Raw genomic sequence first — 23,486 nt, forward strand, 5'->3', positions numbered from 1 at the left:
CCACGTGTGGCTGCTGACCGCTTGAAGTGGGGCTAGTCTGAATTGAGAGATGCTACACATAGAAAGCAATATACACATCAGCTTATGAAAAAATATATAATCTCAATTTTAAAATATTGATTACATGTTGAAATGGTAACATTTTGGAAGAGCTGCGTTAAAATACTATATTATTAAAATTAATCTCACCTGTTTCTTTTACTTTTTATTTATTTAAAAACTTTTTTAAAAGGGGTCCCTGGGTGGCTCAGTCAGTTGAGCATCTGACTCTTGATTTCGGCTCAGGCTGTGATCCCAGGGTCGTGGGATCAAGCCCCGCGTGGGGCTCCGCGCTAAGTGCGGAGCCTGCTTGGGATTCTCTTTCTCTCTCTCTCTAATATAAATACAATGAAAAGAAATTAGAAACATGCTTTTAATGTCTATTTATTTTAAGTGACGGAGAGAGTGCAAGCAGGGGAAGGGGCAGAGAGAGAGGGAGAGAGAGGGTCCCAAGCAAGCTCCGTGCTGTCAGTGTGGAGCCGGACGTGGGGCTTGATCTCACGACCGTGAGATCATGACCCGAACCAATATCGAGTGGGTGCTCAACTGACTGAACCATCCAGGCGCCCCTCTTACATTTTAAAAACGTGGCTGCTACAGGGTGTTAGTGCTCAGTTGGTTGAGCTTCTAACTCTTGGTATTGGCTCAGGTTATGATCTCACAGTCGTGAGATCAAGCCCCACATCCGGCTCCACACTGACCGCATGGAGCTTGCTTGAGACTCTCTCTGTCTCTCTCTCTGCCCCTTCCCCTACTTGTACTCTCTCTCGTTCGCTTGCTCAAAATACATAAATATAAAAAAAATTAAAATGTGACTGCTAGAACGTTTAAAATGATACCTGTGTGGCTCTCATTACATTTCTATTAGGCTGGTCTAGGAGTGGAGGGGACCCAGCGGTGGACGGGTAGCCTGTGCTAAGACAGCTGGGAAGAATTCTGAGGAAGCGGAACAATTAGGAGCAAGCAAGAGGGTGGGAAGAGATGGGAAGACATTTAAGAAGCTTGATCACAAAGGAAGGAGGGAGGATGACAGCTCAGGGAGGCAACAGAGTCCTAGGAACAATGCACACATCACCCGGGCTCTTCCTCCCCCTCCTGTCATCTTCCCAAAAGACGAACCTTGGGTGCCTCCAGTCACCCTCCCATGCATTAACTCTAGAATAAGGCTCTTTTCTCTCAATCCTGGGCAATCCACAGTTGGCCACACGTGGCCAGTGATCTGGGTTTGGATGCTGAGTATCAGGTAAGTAAAATCCCTATTCACGCCGTCCATTGCAAAAGCGGCCCCCATTACCCCTCCCTGATTCCCAGCACAGGGAATCTGGGCCCTGGGCAGAGGGCAGTGATGGGGGAAGGGAGGGAAGACCAGGGACACGGAGGCAGGTGGAGCTGGGGGTTTGGTCCATGTTTGAGATGGGGAGGATTTCTCAGAGGAGCAGTGTGGCCCAGGAGGGGGAAGTCAGCCCCAAACCTGGCCAGGCAAAGCTTCCATTATGGACCTATTTCATCAGGGGAAATCAGGCAGCCTGGATCGGATATTCCTGCCTCTTCCCTCCCACTCAGCCACATAGAGAAGCTGTAAACACTCAAATGCAAGGATTAACTCTGCATGTGGTGTCTGGGACATTGTGAACAACTCTTGGGGGCTGTGTTTGTGTCTGTGTTAGATTGATCTTTTTAACCCCAGCACCTAGCAATGAAGCTTGGTACACAGCCAGTGTTCAGTAAATACTGAAATATAAAGGAAGGAAGGGAGGGAGGGAAGAAGGAAGGGTGCATGAGTGAATAAATGACAAATCTGTGAAAGCACAGAAGCAGATACTTGGAATGGGCTATACTCGGTCTAGGCTAGATTTCTGGATGTGGGTAGCAGGAAGGTTTTCTCAAGGGCAAGATACCAGTGTCCCAGTTAGAAGAGAACTGATGCCCAGCACAAAGCATTCCACCATCCTACCTCCCTGCCACAGGGCTCTGGGCCCACAAGTTTTGAGACAGTGTATGTCCAGGCTCTAGCCCTTCCTGGGCTAAAGCTCTGTCCCTGGTGTCTTATCCTATTAAGTACTTCTTTAAAGCCCCTTAAAGCCTCTGTAAAAGGAAAGATAATGTGAAGAATTCCAGAAGGGTTGGATAAGCCTGGCTGGGGGGTAGGGGTGGGGGCTGAGTTCATTCCTGGGACCGCAAAGGAAGAGCGCCCCAAGCTCATCAGGGAGCCTGCAGTTTTCCCTTATGGCCACTGGAGGGCACTTCGATCCTGAAATACCAGCTCTTCACTGCCTGTCTTCGGAGAGAACCGTTTTTTAAATCATCCCAATAATGGTCGTTCTCCTGTGTGGAATATCCAACACAGTGCCAACACCTTAAAATATATATATTATCTCACTTAATACTCACTATAATTGTGAGTCATCTTGGCTGTGTAGGAAAAACCGAGGCTTAACGAAGCAAAAGAATTTACTTAAGTTGGATCAGCTAAATATCATTTGGGGGGCGCCTGGGTGGCTCAGCCGGTTGAGCGTCCGACTTCGGCTCAGGTCATGATCTCATCGTTCGTGGGTTCGAGCCCCGCGTCGGGCTCTGTGCTGACAGCTCGGAGCCTGGAGCCTGCTTCGGATTCTGTGTCTCCCTCCCTCTCTGCTCCTCCCCTGCTCACACGCTGTCTGTCCCTCAAAAATAAATAAAGATTAAAAAATAAAAATTAAAAAAAATATATCATTTGGGAGTAAGAACTTGAATCCAAGCCCTTATCACCAACGATAATCAACAAATGTACAGGGGTGCCCAGCTGGCTCTGTGGGTAGTGTATGAGTCCCCAGACTCTTGATCCCTGGGTTGGGAGCTCAAGCCCCACTGTGGGTGTAGAGGTTACTTTAAACAGAAATGAATGCACATAAGCAGCAAAGGGGGCTGGCTGAGTAGGAGCGTAGAGAAGAATATGTTCTTCTCAACACAAATATTGTTACTGAACAATTTATACATATACAGAATTGGAAGATGGCTTACAATTTGTACATTTCATATGGTAATGTTTTTTTCCCCCTGAAATGATGTTATTAAATAAATTGAGTGTTTCACAGTTCATGGGTGTCTTGAAGGAAATGGTCATTGTAATATAAGGCAGAAAAAGATAATTTTCATTTCATACTTAAATAGCACTTTACAACCTACCCAGAACTGCTTTAAGCACTTTATTTACATAAAGTAACTCAATTAATCCTCAGAGCCACCCTCTGAGGTATGCACTGTTATGATCCCCCTTTACAGACGAGGAAATAGGAGTCTTAGAGAGGGAAGCAATCTGCCCAAGGGCAGTAAGAGGCAGAGCTGGGATTAGGGACCCAGGCAGTCTGGAATCTGTACAGAATCTATAGTCTGGAATTTGGGAAATTAGGCTGGAGCTGGCCTGGAGAGGGGAGGGCTAAGAGTCCCTTGGGAAGGAATGCACTAGGGAGGTGAGGGTATTCCAGGCAAAGGGGAGAGCATTAGCAAAGGCCTAGAGGTGGGAAAGTGAGGTGAAGAGTCAGGATAGTCTGAGGCCGGTGGCTCTGTGTGGAGGCCAGATGGCAGAGGCCTGCGCAGTCAGAGCTTCCTTGGGCCTCCTAGAGGTGGGAAGAAGAGAGGCCCTGCAGGGGTGCCTGGATGGAGTGGGGGTGCTCCAGTATGGGGTAGTGCTGAGGCCACCCTGCCCCCACCCCTCTCCAGGGACCGGCGTTGGGGAAGTGCACTCTGTGCTCAGGAAACGGTTGGATTGGATTACAGGGAAGATTAAAGGAGCTAAATTGGGCCTGGGGCTGGGGGAGGTGTCTGAGAAGGGGACTGCAAAGGGCCAGCAGCTGGCTGGCCCCAAGAGGCTGCTGGGAGCTAAGGGTGGGGGCAGGGATCCCACACCAGGCAGGAAGTCCTTCTGACCCCAGTAACCGGAATGTGGGGTCACCAAGCAAGGGCATCCTTACTCAGATGGAGCTGGGGGAGGGTGGGGGCAGAGACCCAGAGACCAGAGGGGTGGGGTGGAGAGACCATGGCGGGGCGGAGACAGACCTGATGGTTGAGGATTGAGGAGGGGTAGGAGGAATGGCCTGGAGAGGAGGGAGAGGGGGCAGAGACCAGAGAAGGGGAAGAAGCTGGGCTTGGAGACAGTCTGAGCCCCATCCTGAGAGGGTATAAGGCACTCCAAGCCTTGTGGCTGGGAAGAGGGAGGCATTGTTGCTTGTAGGGTGTTGGTGGAGAGCTCCTGGCACAAAACTGAGGAGTACCCTCCCACAGTCCCAGCGCCCCCCTCCTCTCCTCCTAACCTCCCCCCACCCCATGGCTGATTGGCAGCACCAGCTGTGGCCCCTCCCAGCTCCCAGGGCAGATGGTCAGTGGTCTGTTCTGGTGCCAGGGTGGCTGGGGAGCTTGGGGAAGGGCAGAGGGAGAGCCTGGCCCATGTCTGCAAGGCTCGATGGGGAAGAGGCCTAAGGGGGGCTTCTTGGGACAGTTAGGGGGTAGGGTTCTGACTGCTCTGGGTGCAGAGAAAAAACTCCAGTGCTCTGTTTCCAACAAATTGTCTCTCGGGATCTTTAAAGTTGGGAAGGGGGGTGTATCTGAGACATCTCTAGGTGGCTCTGGGGCCTGAGAGCTGTGGCAGTGGGAGTCCTCAGCAGCTGACCTTGGACCCCAGGATCCAGCCCAGCCCCCAGTCCCAGTCCCCCAGGCAGCCTCTCGAGGACAGAATGGGGCATGCTTCTGCCTGAGGCCAGCTCCCAGGCCAGCTGGGGGCAGTCTGGGGCCAGAGTGCATTCAGGGGATCCTCTCCAGCTGGCAGGGGAGCCCCAGTGCCTGGCTGGCCTGAGGGTGGCACTGGGCAGAGTGACCCCCACCAGCCTCTTTAATCCCTGGATGGAATATCCTCAGTGCTCCCAGGTCCCATGGGATGGAGGCCAGACCCCATATGCTGATGGGGTCTGACTCCTTAAAACCTGCCCCCTCCAAGCCCAGTCCCCTTCCTGGAGGGCAGTGGGGTTGGGGAGAGGAGCAGGGTGGAAGGTTGAGAAGGACTTGCCCACTACTAGACAGGGGACTTTTCACTGGAGATCCCTGGATGGGGCTGAGTTAAAAAAAGGAAGGACCTAGAGCTGAGGCTACCAAGTCAGTCTGTGGCAAGGCCTTAGAGACGCAGAGAAATGAGCTGGGTTTCTAGGAGCTATCAACTTAAGGTTCAACCCAGACTTTATTTTTACTTGTTATGCAACCTTAGAGAACTTCCCTAACCTCTCTGAGTCTAGTGTCCATAACTGCAAAATGAGGATAATGGTTACTTCCCCATGTTGTAAGGATTAGAGATATGGTGATTTTATACGGCAGATGTCCAGAATACTATGCCTAGTATACAGTAGGTGCTCCATAACTGGTAGTTATGTTGGGCATGGTATTCTGGACACCTGCCATATAAAAATCTATCTCTAATCCTCACAACACTGGGAAGTAGCTATTATCCTCGTTTTACAGATGAGTAAACTGAGGCTCAGAAGGGTGAAGTAACTCACTCAAGAGCGATAGATCCAATTTGACCCCAAGCAGTGGTCCAACAGTTGCTTCCCAAATCCCACCCCCCCCCCACCCCACCCCTTACCCATACCTCTGTAGGGTCAGATGGAATTTAAGCCACTGGCTGGCTCTCTGGACAGGTGTGAGAAGATAGAAAGATTAAGGACAGGGGCTACAAAAACACTGAGGGTTCGAGAAGGGCTATCTTCTGGAACCCACGACTCACTTCCACTGTGTACTTGGATGGTTTGAAGAATAAAGCATCCCACTCAGCCGCTAGAACAGCTCAGAGTGCTGTGGTGGGCTGTGGTCTGGACTGGCAGAGAAGGCCCTAGGGTCTGAGTGGACCCCAAGATGACTGTGACTCAGCTGGCTAGAGGAAGAGGAGGATGATCCTATAAGGCTATAGATAGCAACTGTGCATAGTGGCCATGTGAGGTCATTGCCAGCCTGCTCAGGCCCTGTTTAAAGCACTCCACAGCCTCAGAGTGATGTAGGAAACCTGGAAAGGGCCCAGGACAGCAGAGATATGACCAAACTGGAGGGGCTGAAACCAAAAAAGCCTGTGAGGAAAGATGAAAGGAATGGGGACGAATCAGGGAAGGAGAGGCGGAGTGATGGCACTAAGAACCTGCCAGAAATCCAGGGAAGAGAGGAAGCTGCCTTTTCTATCTGGTCAAATTCTAAGAAAGAAGGGGCTTGCATTTCAGCAGAGGGATTAGAGTCAGGCCTTGAGAGGCTATCCAGGGTGTGAATCCTTGGGCAGGTGAAGGAGCCTGTGAAATCTTGCACGGAGGTCGGAGCAGGGCGGAGTGCCATCGGACCCCATCTCAGGGGCTCTCGACTTCCCTCTGACACCCTTCACCCCAGTTCTCAGACCCCTTACCCGCTTCCACCCAGATACATCCTAGTGTGGTCAAAGAGCGTTTCTCCTCTTCTGCTTGGGGGTTTCCGCGGGGGGCGGGAGGGGTGCATGGCTGTGTGGGGACAGACAGCTCCTCTGCCTCGGTTCTCTGTCTCTTCGGGAAACGGCTTAGGACCCGGCGCCATTTGGAGAAGTTTAGAGGCATCCCCTCCAAACTGCTGGTAATCGTGCTGAGGAGAGAGATGTGGGGGGACAGCTGGGAGAGTCGGCAGGACACAGGGCTGTGTTGTTTTGTTGGGCAGGACACCCCCGGGGAGAGGGAAGACAGGAGCACCTACAGGTTGCAAGGAACAGGAGGGTAGGGAGAACGTATGTCTAAGGAGGATGTTGATCCCATTTCTGCTGGCTGCTGTAGCCACATCTCATCATGGGATTGGGGCCATTCTGTGGCTGTGCCAGGGAGCTGGGTTCCGATTGATGGTGAGTCTGAGAGGCTCCCAACAGGGCTGCCCCGGGGAGGCACCCAAGCTTTGATTCAGAAGAAAAAGGACTCTGTCACTCCTCTCCTTGGGGCAGAGTAGGAAGGGATGTCCAGGATATTTCACTTTAAGCAAGGAGAAACTGACACCCAGAGAAAGAACATAACAGTCTGGTCACACAGCTTATCTGGATCTGGCAGGCCTCTGGCCTCCCAACTCCCAGCCATAGGCTGCTCTCTGTACATCAGAAGGCTTTCTGGGGGGACCTTCTTCTAATGCTACTGAAGCCCCTTCTCCTTCCCTGGATTTGACTTTGGTCCCCTTCCTCTGCTTCTCCATCTCCTACCCATGCGAGTGTCTCACCTGAGGGGACAGGATGCTCCGGGTCCACAAGGCAGTTTCACCTCTGCCATCTCAGTGGCCCCTCCCCTTGAAGCCCAGCCTCACCCCCCATTCTCCCCCCAGCCTGCAAAGTGTCCTATTTGGTAGAAGTTGGGGGCTGGGAGGAGGTGAGATTGGCCTCAGACTTCTCCTACTTTGGCAGAAAACCCTCAGCGTTCCATGTCTGTAAAAGGAGCCCTGGGGCAGGCAGGGGGTTGGAGCTGGGCTGTGGGACCTCCCCGGGGAAGGAGCTGGGTCAGCGGTGTGGGGGTGATGAGGAGGAGGTGGAGGAGGGATTTATGAGAATGGAGGTGGGAGTGCCCCCCACCCCCCATCGTGAAGCCAGGGGCTCAGAAAACAGTCTGGGGTCACATGGAGACTGGCCTGAAGGTCTTAAGCCAGTGAGAGGCAGAGGGAGGCAGATGAGGGCTGGGGGGCTGGCCCAGCCTGGGGAAGGGCAGTATGAGAGAGAGGAGTTGCAGGGAGAATCCTGACGCCACCGTCCTGCTGGGCCCCCCAACTCAACCTCCCCCTGGTGATATCAGGAAGAAACAATTGCCTCTGGACATTCCTTCCCTTTTACAGTCACTCCAGGCTCCTCAGCAGCCTGTAGAAGGTTAAGCAGTCACTAGAGCTGAGAGGAATGGGCAGGGGGGGTGGGGAGGTGCCGCAGGGAAGGGGGCTGTTGCCCAGGGAGAGCTCTGGGAGCGTTGAGGCAGGGAGGCACCAGAGAGCAAGGGCTCAGCCCTCAGCTGGGGACCACTCACCACTCCCTGTTCCCACTCCCTCGGCCCAGGGATTCAGGATATCAGAGGCTGAGGGGACTTCCGAGGTGACCTGGCCTGATGCCCTTTCACACCTCTGACTGACAGAGCCAGAGAGGAAATGGGACTTGTCCAGGTCACCCAAATGATTAGTTGGTGAACCCCCAGGATGAAGACCCGTATCTTAGCCTCTGGCTGACCACCCCACACCCACACCCCCATGCCTGAGCTTACTACCTCCCTACCAAGCGGAAAGCTGAGGCAAGAGCCAGGGTTCCAGAGTTCACACCTGCCACACTGTCCCCAAGGCTCTCGTGCAATGGCTGCCTCCTGGCCCAACCCAGCTCTGGGTAGAAGCCCCATGTGTTCAGCTGGAAAACAGAAAGAGGGGGAGGATGGGCCCTGGAGAAAGGGGCAAAGGGAAAGCCTTGAAGGGGGATGTGTCAGTGGGTGGAGGAGGGGTGCAATGTGGGGAGACATCAACACTGTCTCCCACCTGGGATCCTGGGCCAGACTTGGGGTATGAGGTGCTCCCAGACAGGGCAAGGTGGAAGAGTGGCTCCTGGTCCTTTTCTGCCCTCTTTCAGTTTTTCCTCAATCCAAATGCCCCAGGCTGGTCAGGTCAGCACCCCCACGGCAGCCACCCACCAAGGCCAGCCACCTGACCCCTCATCTGTGCCATCTATGGGATCTGGGAGGTTCTATGGGCAGTTCCAGGGAACCCTTTGTGAGGTTCAGAGATCTGCCTCGGTATCTACAGGCCCTCCAGACACTAGGTCGGTGTCCACAAGCCCTCCAGACACCGAGCTTAGGGGAAGGCAGGGGACAGCAAATGCAGAGGTCTGGCGGCTGGAAAGAGCCTGGCAGGGTCGTTCAACCGGTGTCATCCAACCAGTGTCACCCAACAGAAAAGAGGATGGTGTGGTTGAAGTAAGGTGTGCCCAAAGGAAAAGTGAATGAGCTGAGGCTGGCAAGGTGAGCAGGGCCGGTCCTATGGAGCCTTGGAGGCCATGATGACTTTGGGTTTTGCTGGTTTGTTAGCTCAGGGAAGGGAGAGAAACTGAAAATGGTGAAACAGGCAGAGTCTCCAAGAGGAAGGTCTACTGCCCCCAAGTATTTGATCTGTGAAAGTGGAGCTCTTTTCACTCTGCTGGGCTTCCCGGTCAGAGTAAGAGCATAGCAGAGACACATCATGCAGGTTCAAATATAAGGGAATGTTTTCATATATATGTGTGTGTATATGTGTGTGTGTGAGTGTGCGTGCATATTACATATACATACATATATGTATTGGTATTGGAAATGGGAAGGTCCCCTAAGACAGACCATTTCATTCAGTGTTTTTCAGTATATATATTTTCAATATAATTTCAGTATTTTCGATATATATATATTTTAAGTAAGCTCCATGTCCAATATAGGGCTTGAGCTCACAACCCTGAGATCAAGAACCTCATGTTGTACTGACTGAGTCAGCCAGGTGCCCTTAAGGAAATGTTTTCTAACAGCACAGCTGTCCATTGTCCATGACGGAGATGTGTGGTACCCAATGACTCTTAGTGGAATGGAATGGGCTGCCTAAAGACACCAAGTTCCCAGGCAGTGAAGGGATTCAAGCAGGACCCATGCCTGCTAGAGACACCAGAGAGATTTCAACCTTAATTGAGAAGTAAGGACATTGGACTGGCTGACCTCGTGACTTTTGAAGTCACCTCCAACCTCAAGCTCCCAAGACTCTCCAAGGTCAGGGTAATCTGGGAAGATTTCAAGCAAAAGCAAGACTGACTTTTTTCTTTAATTGGGTTGACAAAATGTATTGATAACAACCAGCGTACAAGACATTGTACCACATACACAAGTTTATAAATTGTCCCCTTTTTTTCCTGAAAAACACTGAATGAAATGGTCTGTCTTAGGGGACCTTCCCATTTCCAATACCAATTAGCTCAAAGTAAGACTGTGACCATAAAATAATCTATTTTTTAAAAATATCTTATCAAAATTTATAAATTCAAAAGTGTGTCCCCAGGATGTTCACAGCAGCATTGTTTATCATAGCAAAAGAATGGAGACAATATAAATGCCCATAAATAAAAAATTGGCTAAATAAATTATGGCAAGCTCAAACAGTGAAACACAAATGAGGATATTAAGAAGAATAACTCAAAATGTCCCAATAAAGAAAAGAGCAGGCCCAGATAGATGGCTTCACTGATAAGTTCTACCAAACATTTCAGAATTAACACCAGTACTTCTCAAACTCTTCCAAAAATTTGAAGAGGAGGGCATACTTCCTAACTCATTGTATGAGGCCAGCATTTCCCTGATACCAAAGCCAGACAAAGACACCAAGAAAATGAAACTACAGACCTATATCCCTTATGAATATTGATATAAATTCTAGGGGCTCCTGGGTGGCTCAGTTGTTAAGTGACCAACTACTGCGCAGGTAATGATCTCACAGTTGGTGAGTTTGAGGCCCCCTTGGGCTCTGTGCTGACAGCTCAGAGCCTGGAGCCTGCTTCAGATTCTGCGTCTGCCTCTCTCTCTGCCCCTCCCCTGCTCGCACTCTGTCTTTCTAGCTCTCTCAAAAATAAATAAACATAAAAAAATTTTAACAAAACACTAGCAAACTAATTCAGCAGCATATTAAAAGGATTATATAGCATGACCAAGTGGGATTTATTTCTGGGTTGCAAGGATGTTCAACATATGAAAATCAATCAGTTTAATATGCCACATTTACAGAATGAAGGGCAAACCCCACATGATCAATTTCATTTATAATAGCATCAAAAGAATAAGATACTTAGGAATAAACATAATGGTGGAGGCATAAGACTTGTTCATTGAAAACTATAAAACATTATTGACATAAAGAAGACACAGAAAAATGGAAAGGCATCCTATATTCATGGATTGTAAGACTTAATATTGTTAAGCTGTCAATACTGCCCAAAGTGACCAACAGATTCAATGCAATTCCTATCAAAATCCCACAAATATGTTTTGAAGAAATGGGAAAATCCATCCTAAAATTCGTATGGAATCTCAAGGGACCCCGAATAGCCAGAACATATTGAAAAAGAACAAAGTTGAAGGCTTCACATTTTCTGATTTCTTTTTTTTTTTTAGTTACAAAAATTTTTAATGCTTATTTATTTTTGAGAGAGAGAGAGGACATGAGCAGGGGAGAGGCAGAGAGAGAGGGAGACACAGAATCGGAAGCAGGCTCCAGGCTCTGAGCTGTCTGCACAGAGCCTGAAGCAGGGCTCAAACTCACAAACTGTGAGATCAAGATCTGAGGCGAAGTCGGAAGTTTAACCGACTGAGCCACCCAGGTGCTCCTCCTGATTTCAAAACTTATCACAAAGCTACAGTAATCAAAGCAGTGTGGTATTGTCAAAGGACAGAGAGATTGGCCAATGGAGTAGAACAGAGAGCCCAGAAATAAATCCTCACACATAGGTTGAAATGGTTTTTAGCAAGGGTGCAAAGACCATTTGTTGGAGAAAAGACAGTCTTCAACAAATGGTGCTGGGAAAGCTGGATTTTCACATGCGGAAGAACAAAGTTGGACCCTTACCTCACACCACACACAAACATGAACTCAAAATGCATCAAGGACATAAAACTGTAAAACTCTTAGAAGAAAACATGAGCGGTAGAATTCATGACATCGAATCTGGCAGTGATTTCTTAACTATGACACCAAAAGCACAGGGAATAAAAGAAAAAATAGATAAATTGGATTTCATCAATATGAAAACCTTTTGTGCATCAAAGGGTATGATCAACAGAGCGAAAAGGCAACCAACCCACAGAATGGGACCTCTTGAATTTTGTGCCAAGTAGATTACCCATCCAGATAAATTATTATTCTTTTTAGTGTGTCCCAATCTAAATAGTTCCCTGGGGAGGCTAAACTCTTACTCCTGAGGTGCTGCCCAGTTCAGAACGTGTTTTGGAGCACTCCTCTTTCACCTGCTGTCCAAGACTTGGAGTGTTGTTTTGCTGCCCTCCATGGTAGCAAATTCTTGGGGTTGGAACTGAAGTTTGGAAACAGCCCCAAGTGGTTCAGAGCCAAGTCTGGTAGATGTTGATTTTGAGTAGAGAATAGGTGACATAATTTATTTGTTTGTTTTCTACTTCATTTCACCAAGGAACTGAGATCTCGGGCTGGTCTGAAGGGCAATTTCCTTATGTGGTCTGGAGACTGTTCACAGAGAGGACTCCCAAAAATGTTCTGTCCTCCCTAGGAAATGGGTGCACAGTCTCCTACAATAGATTAGTCAGGAATGTTTGGCTACAAGTGAGAGGAGCCAGCACCAAGTGCCTTAAGTGAAAAAAAAAGGAAAAGTTTATTGGCCCCAAAGTCAGGAAGGACACTGGGGGAGCTCACAACATTGAGGGAAGAGCTGCAGAACCAGGGCCCCAGGGGTTGGAATTTAGGACTTTTTGCCTGGCACTCTCCTCTCGAGGTGTCTCTGCTTCTCCTTGAATGTTGACCTCCCTTTCCTCCTAGTGCAGAAAGACCCCAGTGGGCAAAAAACATGGTTGCCACAGCCTCCAGTTTAGTAATCAATGTTCCAGCTATAAATTCCAGGGAAGGTCTCTGATTGGCCCTTCTCAGGTCCAGGTCACCCGTTGAGCCAATCATTGCAGTCAGAGAGATACAGTTTATAATACCGGCTGGGAACTGAGTCACCTGTCCACCCATCATGTGCAGTGTGTGTGTGTGTGTGTGTGTGTGTGTGTGTGTGTGTGTGTGTAAGTGTGTAGCATTTGTTACCAAAATAAGAGAATGAGAAAGGAAGCTTGCAGGCTAGTTTGAATTACAACAAGGACGGTTGTTGCCTAGGATATGCTAAGGATCCACATGGTCTCTAAAATTCTCCAGGAGCCTACAATCTAGTTTGGGAGACAAGACACAAAAATAACCAGAACTCAACAGCTTGCACTGACTCCAGGCCTGGATAAGAATATCTGGAACTCCCCACCCACCTCATAGGCCTGTCTCCTGGATAAAAATTAGATACTTGGTGTGGAAAGACTTTGAAAAGACAGCAGTAACAAAGCCCTTTACAGTTCACCTGGCACATTCACATCCATTCTGGGGCAAAGCACAGCTCTGGAGTTAGACTGCCTCAGCTCCCTGCAGTATCCCTGGGAATGATACTAGTTCCTACTTTATAAGATTGTTGGAGAATTGGGGGTCATGGGTGGGGAGTGCTCAGCACAGCGGGTGCTTAGTATGTGTAAGGTATTATTTGCATGCTGTTACCCAAGCCTCTTCAAACCCCTGTGGGGTAGATATGGCAAGGCTGACCATTTCCACTTTATTTGACTTGTGTGACTATTTCCACTTTATAGTGGAGACACAAAGGACTTGCCTGCTAGTAATTTGGCCCCCTGGTGACGGCAGAGCTAAGCCAGGACCAGCACCCTAATTCCAAAGTTTGCATTCTGAGAGGGTCAGATCTAAGAGAGGCCTGGAAAGTGCCAGGTGGAGATGTAGGGAGACAGCCAGTGCTCGTGGAGAAGTCCTCAGAGGTCAGCCAGTACCTTGTACACTGCGGACGGGGAGCTATGAAGGACTGGACAGGTCCTCTGTGGGACTCCATTCTTGCTGGGGGCTTGGAGCCTTATGGGGGTGGGAAGTGACTGGGGCTTCTCTCCCCAAACCTTCCTCCGCCATCTGACACCCATGCCTCCTCAGGTACGGGCCCCCATCCCCCAGAGCGCCTCTCCCGTGCACTTGCTTCCCGGATTGATGCATTCTCCTCTATAAATACCAGCTCTGGTATGTCAGGGCTGGCAGCTGTTGCTGCCAGAGAGATGGCTGGGTTGACATGTGGCTCCTGACAAAATACAAACCCCTGGTGTATGTGGGTGTGGGTGATGTGAGTAGGGGGATGAATCAGAGTATGGGTGGGGGTGGGCACAAGGGGGCAGAAGCCAGGTGAAGTTGGTGTGTGGGGGTGAGAATACACAGCAATTGGAAACTGAGAGGGCACTAGACTCTTTCTGGAAATCACCCTGTTGTTTATAAACTTGAGGCTCCACCCTACCCCGAGGAGGGGTGGGGGAAGGGTCTAGACTAGCCCAGAGGGAAACTGAGGCTCAGGGCTAGAACCCTGGTACCAGGGTAGATTCATGAGCAGGCGGGATCTGGCCAGGACTGTTCTCTGCCCCCCAGGATCCTCTCCCACCCTGCCTGCCTAGAGACCCTCTTCCTCTATGCCCGGCTGGTGGGCTGTGTTGCCTGAGCCCTGCCGAAACTCCGTCCCTTCTAGAAAATCTTTGGGGGGGAGGGGGGATGTGATTTTGAGCCTTTCTTGGGAATAGGTCATGTCCCTTCAGGAAATGACTCAAAGTCTCTCCTTAGAGCAAAAGGGACACCCTCAAACCAAGTGGAACCCTCTCTCCTACTCTCTCCCCTGACTCCCGTCCCCCTCCCCAGGCACCCAAGGGCTGAAAGAGGCCTGTCAAGGGGTTCTGGACATGCTTGCTGCCCCCGGTGAAAGGGTTGGCAGGCCTGCCCATCTTCTGCCCTCCTAGGTCCTCCAGCCTGTCCCACACCTCTTAAGGGCCCCTTCCCACCAGCCGAGGGGCGCAGGCCTCCTGCGGGGGAGCCGGCCTCCCCGCCCCCACGCCAGCGGCCGCCCTTCCTGGCAGGACAGCGGGATCCTGCAGCTGTCAGGGGAGGGGCGGCGGGGGCTGATGTCAGGAGGGATACAAATAGTGCGGACGGCTAAGGGGCCCTATCTTCCCTCGACGCATCCACTCTCCGGCCGGCCGCCGCCCGCCGCCTCCTCCGTGCCGCCCAGCCTCGCCCGCGCCGTCACCATGAGCCAGGCCTACTCGTCCAGCCAGCTCACGTCCTCCTACCACCGCAGGTTCGGTGGGGCCTCGGGCTTCCCGCTCGGCTCCCCGCTGAGCTCGCCGGTGTTCCCGCGCGGGAGCTTCGGCACCAAGGGCTCCTCGAGCTCGGTGACGTCCCGCGTGTACCAGGTGTCGCGCACGTCGGGCGGGGCCGGGGGCCTGGGGTCGCTGCGGGCCAGCCGGCTGGGGACGGCCCGCGTGCCCTCCTCCTCCTCCTACGGCGCGGGCGAGCTGCTGGACTTCTCGCTGGCCGACGCCGTGAACCAGGAGTTCCTGACCACGCGCACCAACGAGAAGGTGGAGCTGCAGGAACTCAACGACCGCTTCGCCAACTACATCGAGAAGGTGCGCTTCCTGGAGCAGCAGAACGCGGCGCTCGCCGCCGAGGTGAACCGGCTCAAGGGCCGCGAGCCGACCCGGGTGGCCGAGATCTACGAGGAGGAGCTGCGGGAGCTGCGGCGCCAGGTGGAGGTGCTCACCAACCAGCGCGCCCGCGTCGACGTCGAGCGCGACAATTTGCTGGACGACCTGCAGCGGCTCAAGGCCAAGTGAGGTCCCGGCGCTCCCGGAACCCCTTCTCCATGGGCTGGGCGCGGGAGGCGAGGCCTGGGGGCTGGGGCGCAGCCGTCAGCACCTGCCTGCCCCCAGGGCGCCAGGGACTCCTCTCCTCCCCGCTCTGGGGAGAGAGCCATCTACGGCGTCCTCCGAGGAGAGATGGACCGCAGGTCTCTCCCTCGTGCTCTCACTCTGCAAAGGAGGAGTTTTCTTGGGGACCTCCTGGGGGTGCAAATGGGAGACCTGGGCTCTGTGGACAGCCTCCTTAAGAGCATCTTAAGATGCTGGGGTGGTGTTGACGGGGGACAGGCAGAGGAGTGGAGGGAGGAGGTCGGGGTTCAGTCAGAGGGAGAGGAGAGGTTGATAGGAGACAAGGAGGATGGGGCCGGCTGGGACAGGCAGGGGCTGGGGAATCCCAAGTGGTAGCTCTCAGCTCATCTGTAAGGGGGCCCAGGGGAAGTGGGTAGACAGCAGATCTTGGTCCTTGTCCCTAGCTGAGGCTGTGCCATTTCACAGAGGGAATGGATAAGCTAGAGGAAAAGGGGAGGAGCTAGCTGCAGTCCCCAGAAAACTTGGAGGACTTGGTGGTGGGCTTCATCAGCCTTCCCGTCTGAAAAGGGAGCAAGAACAGAGCAAGTGTTAGTAGGTCCTGCTTCTTACAGCTTAAGTGAGCACAATCACTGTCCTGCCCCTGGGACACAGACAATAATTGAGTGCCTACATGGGCCAGGCTGGGGCTGGGAACCAGGAACATAGCAGTGGATAAAATAGACACAGTTCCTAACCCCACGGAGGTCACAATCTGGTGGGGACATAGACTTCCGGGGTGTGGCTCTGGGGAAGAAGTTGGACCACTTCCTGTCCCCTCCCTGGGTGGGCGGGGCCTCTTGTCTCTACCCTCTAGCCAGGCCTCCTGACACTGTGGGAGCCCCACTCCCTGGGCAGCCCCCACCCAGGCATCTCCACGGCCAGTTTTATCCCCACCAACTGTCACTTTCTGTCTGCCTGTTCTGGCCAGGCTGCAAGAGGAGATTCAGTTGAAAGAAGAAGCAGAGAACAATTTGGCTGCCTTCCGAGCGGTGAGCCCTCTTTGGTCCCCCAGTAGAGCCTTACCCTTCTCACCCCATGTGACCCCTGGTCTCCCTCTGCCCTGCCTGGGTTATCAGTGACCCTGTCCCTCTTGCTTGATCACTCCCAGGACGTGGATGCCGCTACTCTAGCTCGAATTGACCTGGAGCGCAGGATTGAATCTCTCAACGAGGAAATTGCGTTCCTTAAGAAAGTGCATGAGGAGGTATGCCCTCAGCCTGCATCTTCAGGGTCTTTAGACCCTGGTGAGGGCAGCTGGAAGGGATGGGGGGCAGTGCAAGGCTCTGGGAACAGGGCTGTGGGGGTGCTGTGTGGGTGGGTCTTGGTAAAGCACTGAAACCCAGCTGCACCCTGCAGGAGATCCGAGAGCTACAGGCCCAACTTCAGGAACAACAAGTACAAGTAGAGATGGACATGTCCAAGCCAGACCTCACTGCTGCCCTCAGGGACATCCGGGCTCAGTATGAGACCATTGCAGCTAAGAACATCTCAGAAGCTGAGGAATGGTACAAGTCAAAGGTGGGTAACCTGGCCCAGGCGCCCTGGCTCCTCTGTCCCCCTCCATTCCTGTTTAGAGATGCTTCCTCTGCTCTATCCGTGGGGAGGAGGGTGAGCCAGGTCTCCACGCTCCCTTGTCCCTTGCCATCCCTACCTGCATTCTCCTTTTCTCATGCCCCGCCCTACCCTTAGGTGTCCGACCTGACCCAGGCAGCCAACAAGAATAACGATGCGCTGCGCCAGGCCAAGCAGGAGATGATGGAGTACCGACACCAGATCCAGTCCTACACCTGCGAAATCGATGCCCTCAAGGGCACTGTAAGTCCCTGCCCACCTTGCCCAGCCCGACCCTTCAGGCCTACAGCTCACACTCTCCCTCTGTGACCTTGGTTCCCATCACATACCCTCTCTGGGCCTCTGTCTCTTTATATCTACCACAGGGATGAAAACAGATGGGTGGATTCTCAGCTGGACTCTCAGGAATTATGGGGCTCCTAGGTGGGGGTGGAGAGGATGAACATTGATGCTTCCTTTTATCACTTCTGTTCTCTGGGTTTCTACATAAGACTTCACTTGAGTTCGGGGTCCCCTAGCTCAGAAGGGTTTTCCAACTCCTGGACCTGACCATCTGGGGTTGCCTCCTAGCTCTGAGGCTGTGTCTCTCCCCATCCCGGGTCACTAGTGCCCACCCCTCCATGCCTGTTCTCGACCTGGGTGTCCCTCTCCTGCAGAACGATTCCCTAATGAGGCAGATGCGGGAGCTGGAAGACCGCTTTGCTAGTGAGGCCAGTGGCTACCAGGACAACATTGCACGTCTGGAAGAAGAGATCAGGCACCTCAAGGATGAGATGGCCCGCCACCTGCGCGAGTACCAGGACCTGCTCAATGTCAAGATGGCCCTAGATGTGGAGATCGCCACCTACCGGAAGCTGCTGGAGGGCGAGGAAAGCCGGTGAGAGGCGAGGCCGGGGCTGGTGGTGGGGTTCTGGGGAGTGCTGAGGCACCCATTCCTGCCCTGGGAGGGGGGCTCAGTATCACCTTAGCAAGATCTGGAAATAATTTTGTACACGAGGCCACCACACCACTAATTGTGGAGAATTAACTAAGGCCACCTGGGTAAAGGTGATTTAATTAATAACTTTTATAAAAAGAGAAACATAAGTATTCCCTCATCCACCTTCAGAATTAAGAACCAGCAGCATAAAACCATGTTCAGCAACGAGTAATAAAATATTACTGCCAGTCAAGGGGGAGTTGAAAGCAGAGTAGGGGATGATGAGGAAGGTAAAGGAGGGGCCAAGAGAGACAAGCAGAGAGCCTTGGACACAGGCTAAGAAGGAGAGTGCAAGACTCGTGCACTGAGGGTGTACAAGTGCACACACACACACACACACACACACACATGCTCGGAGGATAAGACAGCATGACATGCTCAGAGCAACTTAACCTCTAGATACCGAAAATGACATGCGACTAGAAGGCAATGTGAGGGAAATTTCTGGGGTGATGGAAATGCCATACATCTTTTTTTAATGTTTGTTTATTCATTTTTGAGAGAGAGAGAGAGGGGGAGAGAGGGCATACGTGGGAGAGGGGCAGAGAGGGCAGGAGAGAGAGAATCCCGAGTGGGCTCACAGAGCTCGATCTCATGAACCATGAGATCGTGACCTGAGCTGAAATGACGAGCTGGGTGCTTAACCTACTGAGCCACCCAGGCGCCCTAGAAATGCTGTCTATGTTGATTTAGACTGGTAGTTACATGGATGTAGACATTGATCAAAACTTGCTGACTTGTATACTAAGCAACTGTGCATTTCCCTGCATGTAAACCTAACCTCAATTTAAAACAGGTCAATTGCTCAAAAAAAAAAAAAAAATGACGCCTATTGATACTCATAAGAATGATAATATCTAAGGTTTTAAAAAATCAGCAGACATGTTTAGATAGACTGCACATAGATTTCAGATTTCATAGAATTACATGTACCTATAATGACCTTTTAAGGTGGCTCAAGTTGCATTCTCAATGTTGCATTCTCCCAGCACTAGGCATAAATGGGGATGGCATTTACGCTGTCACTTGCCCTCCCGTGGGTGGGCTGGAGGTTCCCAGCCTGGCTGGAGGGTGGGCATACATGATGGATGTTGCCCACAGCTGCTATCGATACACCCTGCAGTGCCTGAAGAAGGAAATCCTGGTGAACTGGAAAGGGCAGTGGGGTTGGGAGTACTGATGTGAGGCCAGCAAGTCAGGGATGGAATGAGTGATCCTTCCAGAACGAACAGTTCTTGGGATAGCTGCAGTTGACCTTTGACCCCATGCCCTTAGTAGCATGAAGGTGGGAGTGTTAAGGTCAATGGGACAGGGACAGCTGACAATGGTCTTTAGAGGGGGCCTGGGCAAGCTTTGGTGGGGGGGGGTCACAGGGAGAGATGGAGGGCCCTAACCCTTTGGGGGCTTGGTCTCTCCCCTTTCAGGATCAACATCCCCATCCAGACCTTCTCTGCTCTCAACTTCCGAGGTGAGTGCCTGTTGGTCAGTGGATGCTGGGTGGCAGGGGCAGGCGTCCGGCATGGGCACTGCCTGAGGCCAGCCAGGAAGGGAAGATGGAGCTGTGGGGACAGGGCTGGGGTCTGGGAAAGAGAAAGGGGGCTGCTGCAGGTGGGTGAGGGAAGTTAGGGAGAGGCACCGTCTGACAGCAAGATGTTCCCAATATACCCAAACTCTGAAGGTACCAGGGGTGTCCTTGGGGGTCTGGCAGCAGAAGCATCTAGAACCATACACCCTGGGCTACAAGGCACCCCCCAGCCAGTGTCTGTTTGGCAAATTGCCAAGCATCCCCTACCACTCCCACTCCCACCCCCAGCTCCTTGTTGAACACCTCCAGTTTGCTGGAGCAAGATGTTGGATGCATGTTTACAAAAAATGGAGCCAAACCTTAGCAAAGCCAAACAATTAAAAGAACGAGCTCCTAGGGCATTCTGCCATTCTGACATTAGTAATATGCAGATCGAGTGGCTTTCCAGCCCCAGAGAGCAGAAAAACGCGCTTTAATGATACATTAGGAAAGCAAGTCGGAGTCCTTGGCAGGATCGCCTTTCCTAGATCAAACCTTTTATATCTTCGACGTTCATTTCCATCGGGAAAAATACATGCCGTGCTCCACCGAGTTACAACGTTCATCACAGGCTGGTTGCTCGCTAAGGAGATTCATGAACACCAAACTCAGAATACTCAGGACCTAAATTTGACCTGCCCTGTAAAACTCAGAACCTCTTTTTTCAGTTGGTAGTTTATGCAGACACCCGAGCGTAAGCCTTGCAACTGAAACTGCTTAATGCTTTTTCAAACCAATGGTTCTGTGGCCATGACAGTGCAAGTATCATTGTTACTGTTTCACAGTGAAGACACTGGGGCGTAGAGGGGCAAGTGAGTGGCCACCAGCACGAAGAATCAGTAGCTGACTTCTCTGTCTCTCTTTCATTAAGACACAGTTTACTCATCTGGAGTCTGAAAGGGGGCTGGGTGCCATGAGGTCCTCCAAAAGAGTGTCTTGACGCTGGGGTTGGGGTTCTTTCCAGGTACAAATTCATGCAGGGCTGTGTTGGAGCCCAGTGGTAGAGAGGGAGCAAAGAGGTGTGTGACGAATGGGAATGTTGGGTGGTCTGGGGCCTCAGGGGTCCCCCACCCTTCTAAATCAGCCCATGGCTGGAGCACATCTGTTGGCTTCTGAGCCCTTCCCGGCCATGGGATTGGCCCCAGTGTCTGCAGAGCCCGCTGCTGGATGCTGGGCTCAAGGACAGGTTATGAAGTCTTGCTGAAGAAGTAACAGGCCCATCTTGAAGGGGGAGGAGACTTCTGGGCTCCATCCCATGGCACCAGGGATGAACTTCTAGTCCCTGGAGTGGCCCAGGCCTGGACTTGGTCAGGCTGATTATGTGGTTGGATCTATTACAGAAACAAGCCCTGAGCAAAGGGGTTCTGAGGTCCATACCAAGAAGACAGTGATGATCAAGACCATCGAGACCCGGGATGGGGAGGTGAGCCATCTGCCTGGTCCCCTTACCCATGGAGGGGGGGCTATGGGGTGTGTCTGAGAGGCTGTCAGCCAGGTGCCTTCCACCAACTGTGTTGGTTCAAGCCTCTACCTGGAAGGAGAGGGGGTCCTGCTGCCCTGGAGTTGAAGGGCAACCCAGGATTGGGGCTCTATTCTCCTGCCAGCACTGGTTTGCACTGGGCTTCTCTTCTTCCCCAGGTCGTCAGTGAGGCCACACAGCAGCAACATGAGGTGCTCTAAAGCCAGAGACCCCTCTGCCATCAGAGACCATCCTCGCCCCTGTCCTCACTGCCTCCTGAAGCCAGCCTCCTTCCATCCCAGGTCACCACACCCAGCCACAGTGCTCCCCTCACAGCCTCTGACCCCTGCTTACCGACCACTGCTCATGGCCCCTACAGGGGACATGGCTCACCCCTGCCCAGGCACAGGCAGCCCCAGCTGTGTGAGTCCTGGATGTTGGAGATGAGTGAGCCTGGTTCCTGGCTGCCCTCAGGGTGTGCTGGGCAGGGCCAGGATGGAGCAAAGGCAGAGCAGTGCCCCTGCCCCTCCTACCTCTGTGACCTCAGGCTCTAGCCTCTGGCTTTGGAGAGGGCTCCAGAGCAGGGTGTTGAGACCCCATGTGATCAGGATGGAACCTATGGACGTGCCTACTCCCTACTCCCTAGCCTGGGTCAGAGAGAAAGGGCAGCCTCCCCAACAAGCCGGGCAGATGACTGGGAGACTAGCCCCTGTGGGAATGGGGGCTTGAAACTGACCCCATGGCCCCTTCCTTTCCCACAGTGGGCTTAGAAAGCAGGGGCTGCAAGAGGGAACCCCCGAAGGTGCCAGATGTGGGAGCAGGAGATTCAGAAAGAGAGAGGGTGGGCGAGATGCTGGAGAGGAGAGGAGAGGAGAGAGGCAGAGAGCGGTCTCAGGCAGGGGGAGGGGTGCCCCCCTCCATACCTGCCCCTCCCCTGCAGCAGGGGCTCTGGACAGAAACAATAAAAAGGAAGCACAAGCCTAGCATGTCCTGGCTGTGTTGACTGCCTGGTTGCCTCTGGGGGCCCCCAGGGCCCTGTCGCACGCCCCTTGAGATGGATTGTGCGCTGCCCTCCTGCCCAGTCAGACTGTCCCCCAGGGCCTGTCACCCCTACTGTTCCCAGAACTTCCCAGCCTTGCTGTGTGCATGTAGTGAGTGGTGGAGGGGGGTTGGGCAGGAGACTTTTTAAAGGGACCCTTGAATACCTCCTGTTAGGCCCCAATTCCTGAGCTGCTGCCTTTGGGCCCCCTACCCCACTTCGAGATGATCAGGGCCCCAGGGACACCACCTGCTGCTCTTTCTGAAGGACACAGACTGGCCCTGAAGTAGAACTCCCCTATTCCCTTCCCCAAAGAAGTTCACAGCCTCCTCCCATTAAACCTGCCTGAGCACCTTCGATGAACAAGGGCTGATTCAGGAACAAAAACAATGTTAAGAAAAATGGAAAGCTTTATCTTGTTCTTGGAGAAGAAGTCTCAACATTCTAAAGATGTCAATTCATCCTACATTAATCTATAATTTCAATGCAATGCAATCTCAGTGAAAATACCAAAGGGAAATTTGGGGACAATTTGGTAAGCATAGGAGAGGGGAGTGTAGGACATATGAAAAAGCATTAGGAAGTCCTAGAATAAAATATTAACACAGATGTGTTAAAGGTTTCTGTGGGAGAATATATAGGCTTAGGGGTCATTGGGCAGCCATTGGGACAGGAGTGAAGCCTGTCTCTTTTTACTTCTTCCAAAAAATTCCAGATGGACCTAAGATTTAGGAAGCCTGATGGATCCGTATAGGCCTCAACCTTCAAGTTAGTCCTCACAGATTTAAGAGATTACTCTTTATAAGAGAGGAGAAGAGGGTAGAGATCACAAATGTGGTAAACTCAGGCACAGTCTGTAAGGAAAAAAAAAAAAAAAAAAAACGAATAGGATTTTAGTCTTAAGGTCTTTAGGCTGACGCTCCTAACTGGCTTTTTCCAGAAACTTCCAGAGCCTTTCTGGTGTCTCTATCATTCTTCTTCTCCTTGGATGCCACCCTCCCTCATGAGTTGCCCCTTCCCTCTGGGTTGTGTAGCCCCTCCCTATAAGAAGGCTCCATTCTCTGTCTTTGCCCTGGGCACACCCAGGTCCCCACCCTCTGTCACTGGTGATTCATGGTCATTTCTTTTCCCCCAGTGATCTAGTGGGATGAACCCTGCGGACCCCAGAACTACCCCAATCAACCCGTAGTGAAATTCCAAATGAAATCAGGAGTAGCGTTTACAGTGTCCCCATCCTGGGATACAGGAAGAGGGATGGGTGAGGGGCTTCTCATCCCTGAGCCTGGTGGGGG

The 23,486-nt window shown here is 52.1% G+C and overlaps 1 protein-coding gene across 1 annotated transcript; it reads left to right on the top strand.

The window, feature by feature from the left end:
- The first annotated feature begins 14,808 nt into the window (after positions 1–14,808).
- DES (desmin) lies at positions 14,809–22,138 on the top strand. The gene is made up of 9 exons (XM_015066589.3): positions 14,809–15,484; positions 16,510–16,570; positions 16,690–16,785; positions 16,938–17,099; positions 17,271–17,396; positions 17,810–18,030; positions 19,557–19,600; positions 21,037–21,119; positions 21,335–22,138. Exons 1-9 carry the CDS (start codon positions 14,901–14,903, stop codon positions 21,374–21,376), a joined length of 1,419 nt encoding a protein of 472 aa, XP_014922075.2. The 5' UTR covers positions 14,809–14,900; the 3' UTR covers positions 21,377–22,138.
- The last annotated feature ends 1,348 nt before the right edge of the window (positions 22,139–23,486 follow it).

This window comes from Acinonyx jubatus, chromosome C1 (assembly GCF_027475565.1).
Source record: "Acinonyx jubatus isolate Ajub_Pintada_27869175 chromosome C1, VMU_Ajub_asm_v1.0, whole genome shotgun sequence".
Classification (NCBI taxonomy): domain Eukaryota; kingdom Metazoa; phylum Chordata; class Mammalia; order Carnivora; family Felidae; genus Acinonyx; species Acinonyx jubatus.

Bases quoted from the DNA above. Each gene is read 5' to 3' on its own strand.
- DES (XM_015066589.3), top strand. From the start codon at position 14,901: ATGAGCCAGGCCTACTCGTCCAGCCAGCTCACGTCCTCCTACCACCGC. The intron at 16,571-16,689 runs GTGAGCCCTCTT...GATCACTCCCAG, and splicing joins ATTTGGCTGCCTTCCGAGCG to GACGTGGATGCCGCTACTCT. The intron at 21,120-21,334 runs GTGAGCCATCTG...CTTCTTCCCCAG, and splicing joins TCGAGACCCGGGATGGGGAG to GTCGTCAGTGAGGCCACACA.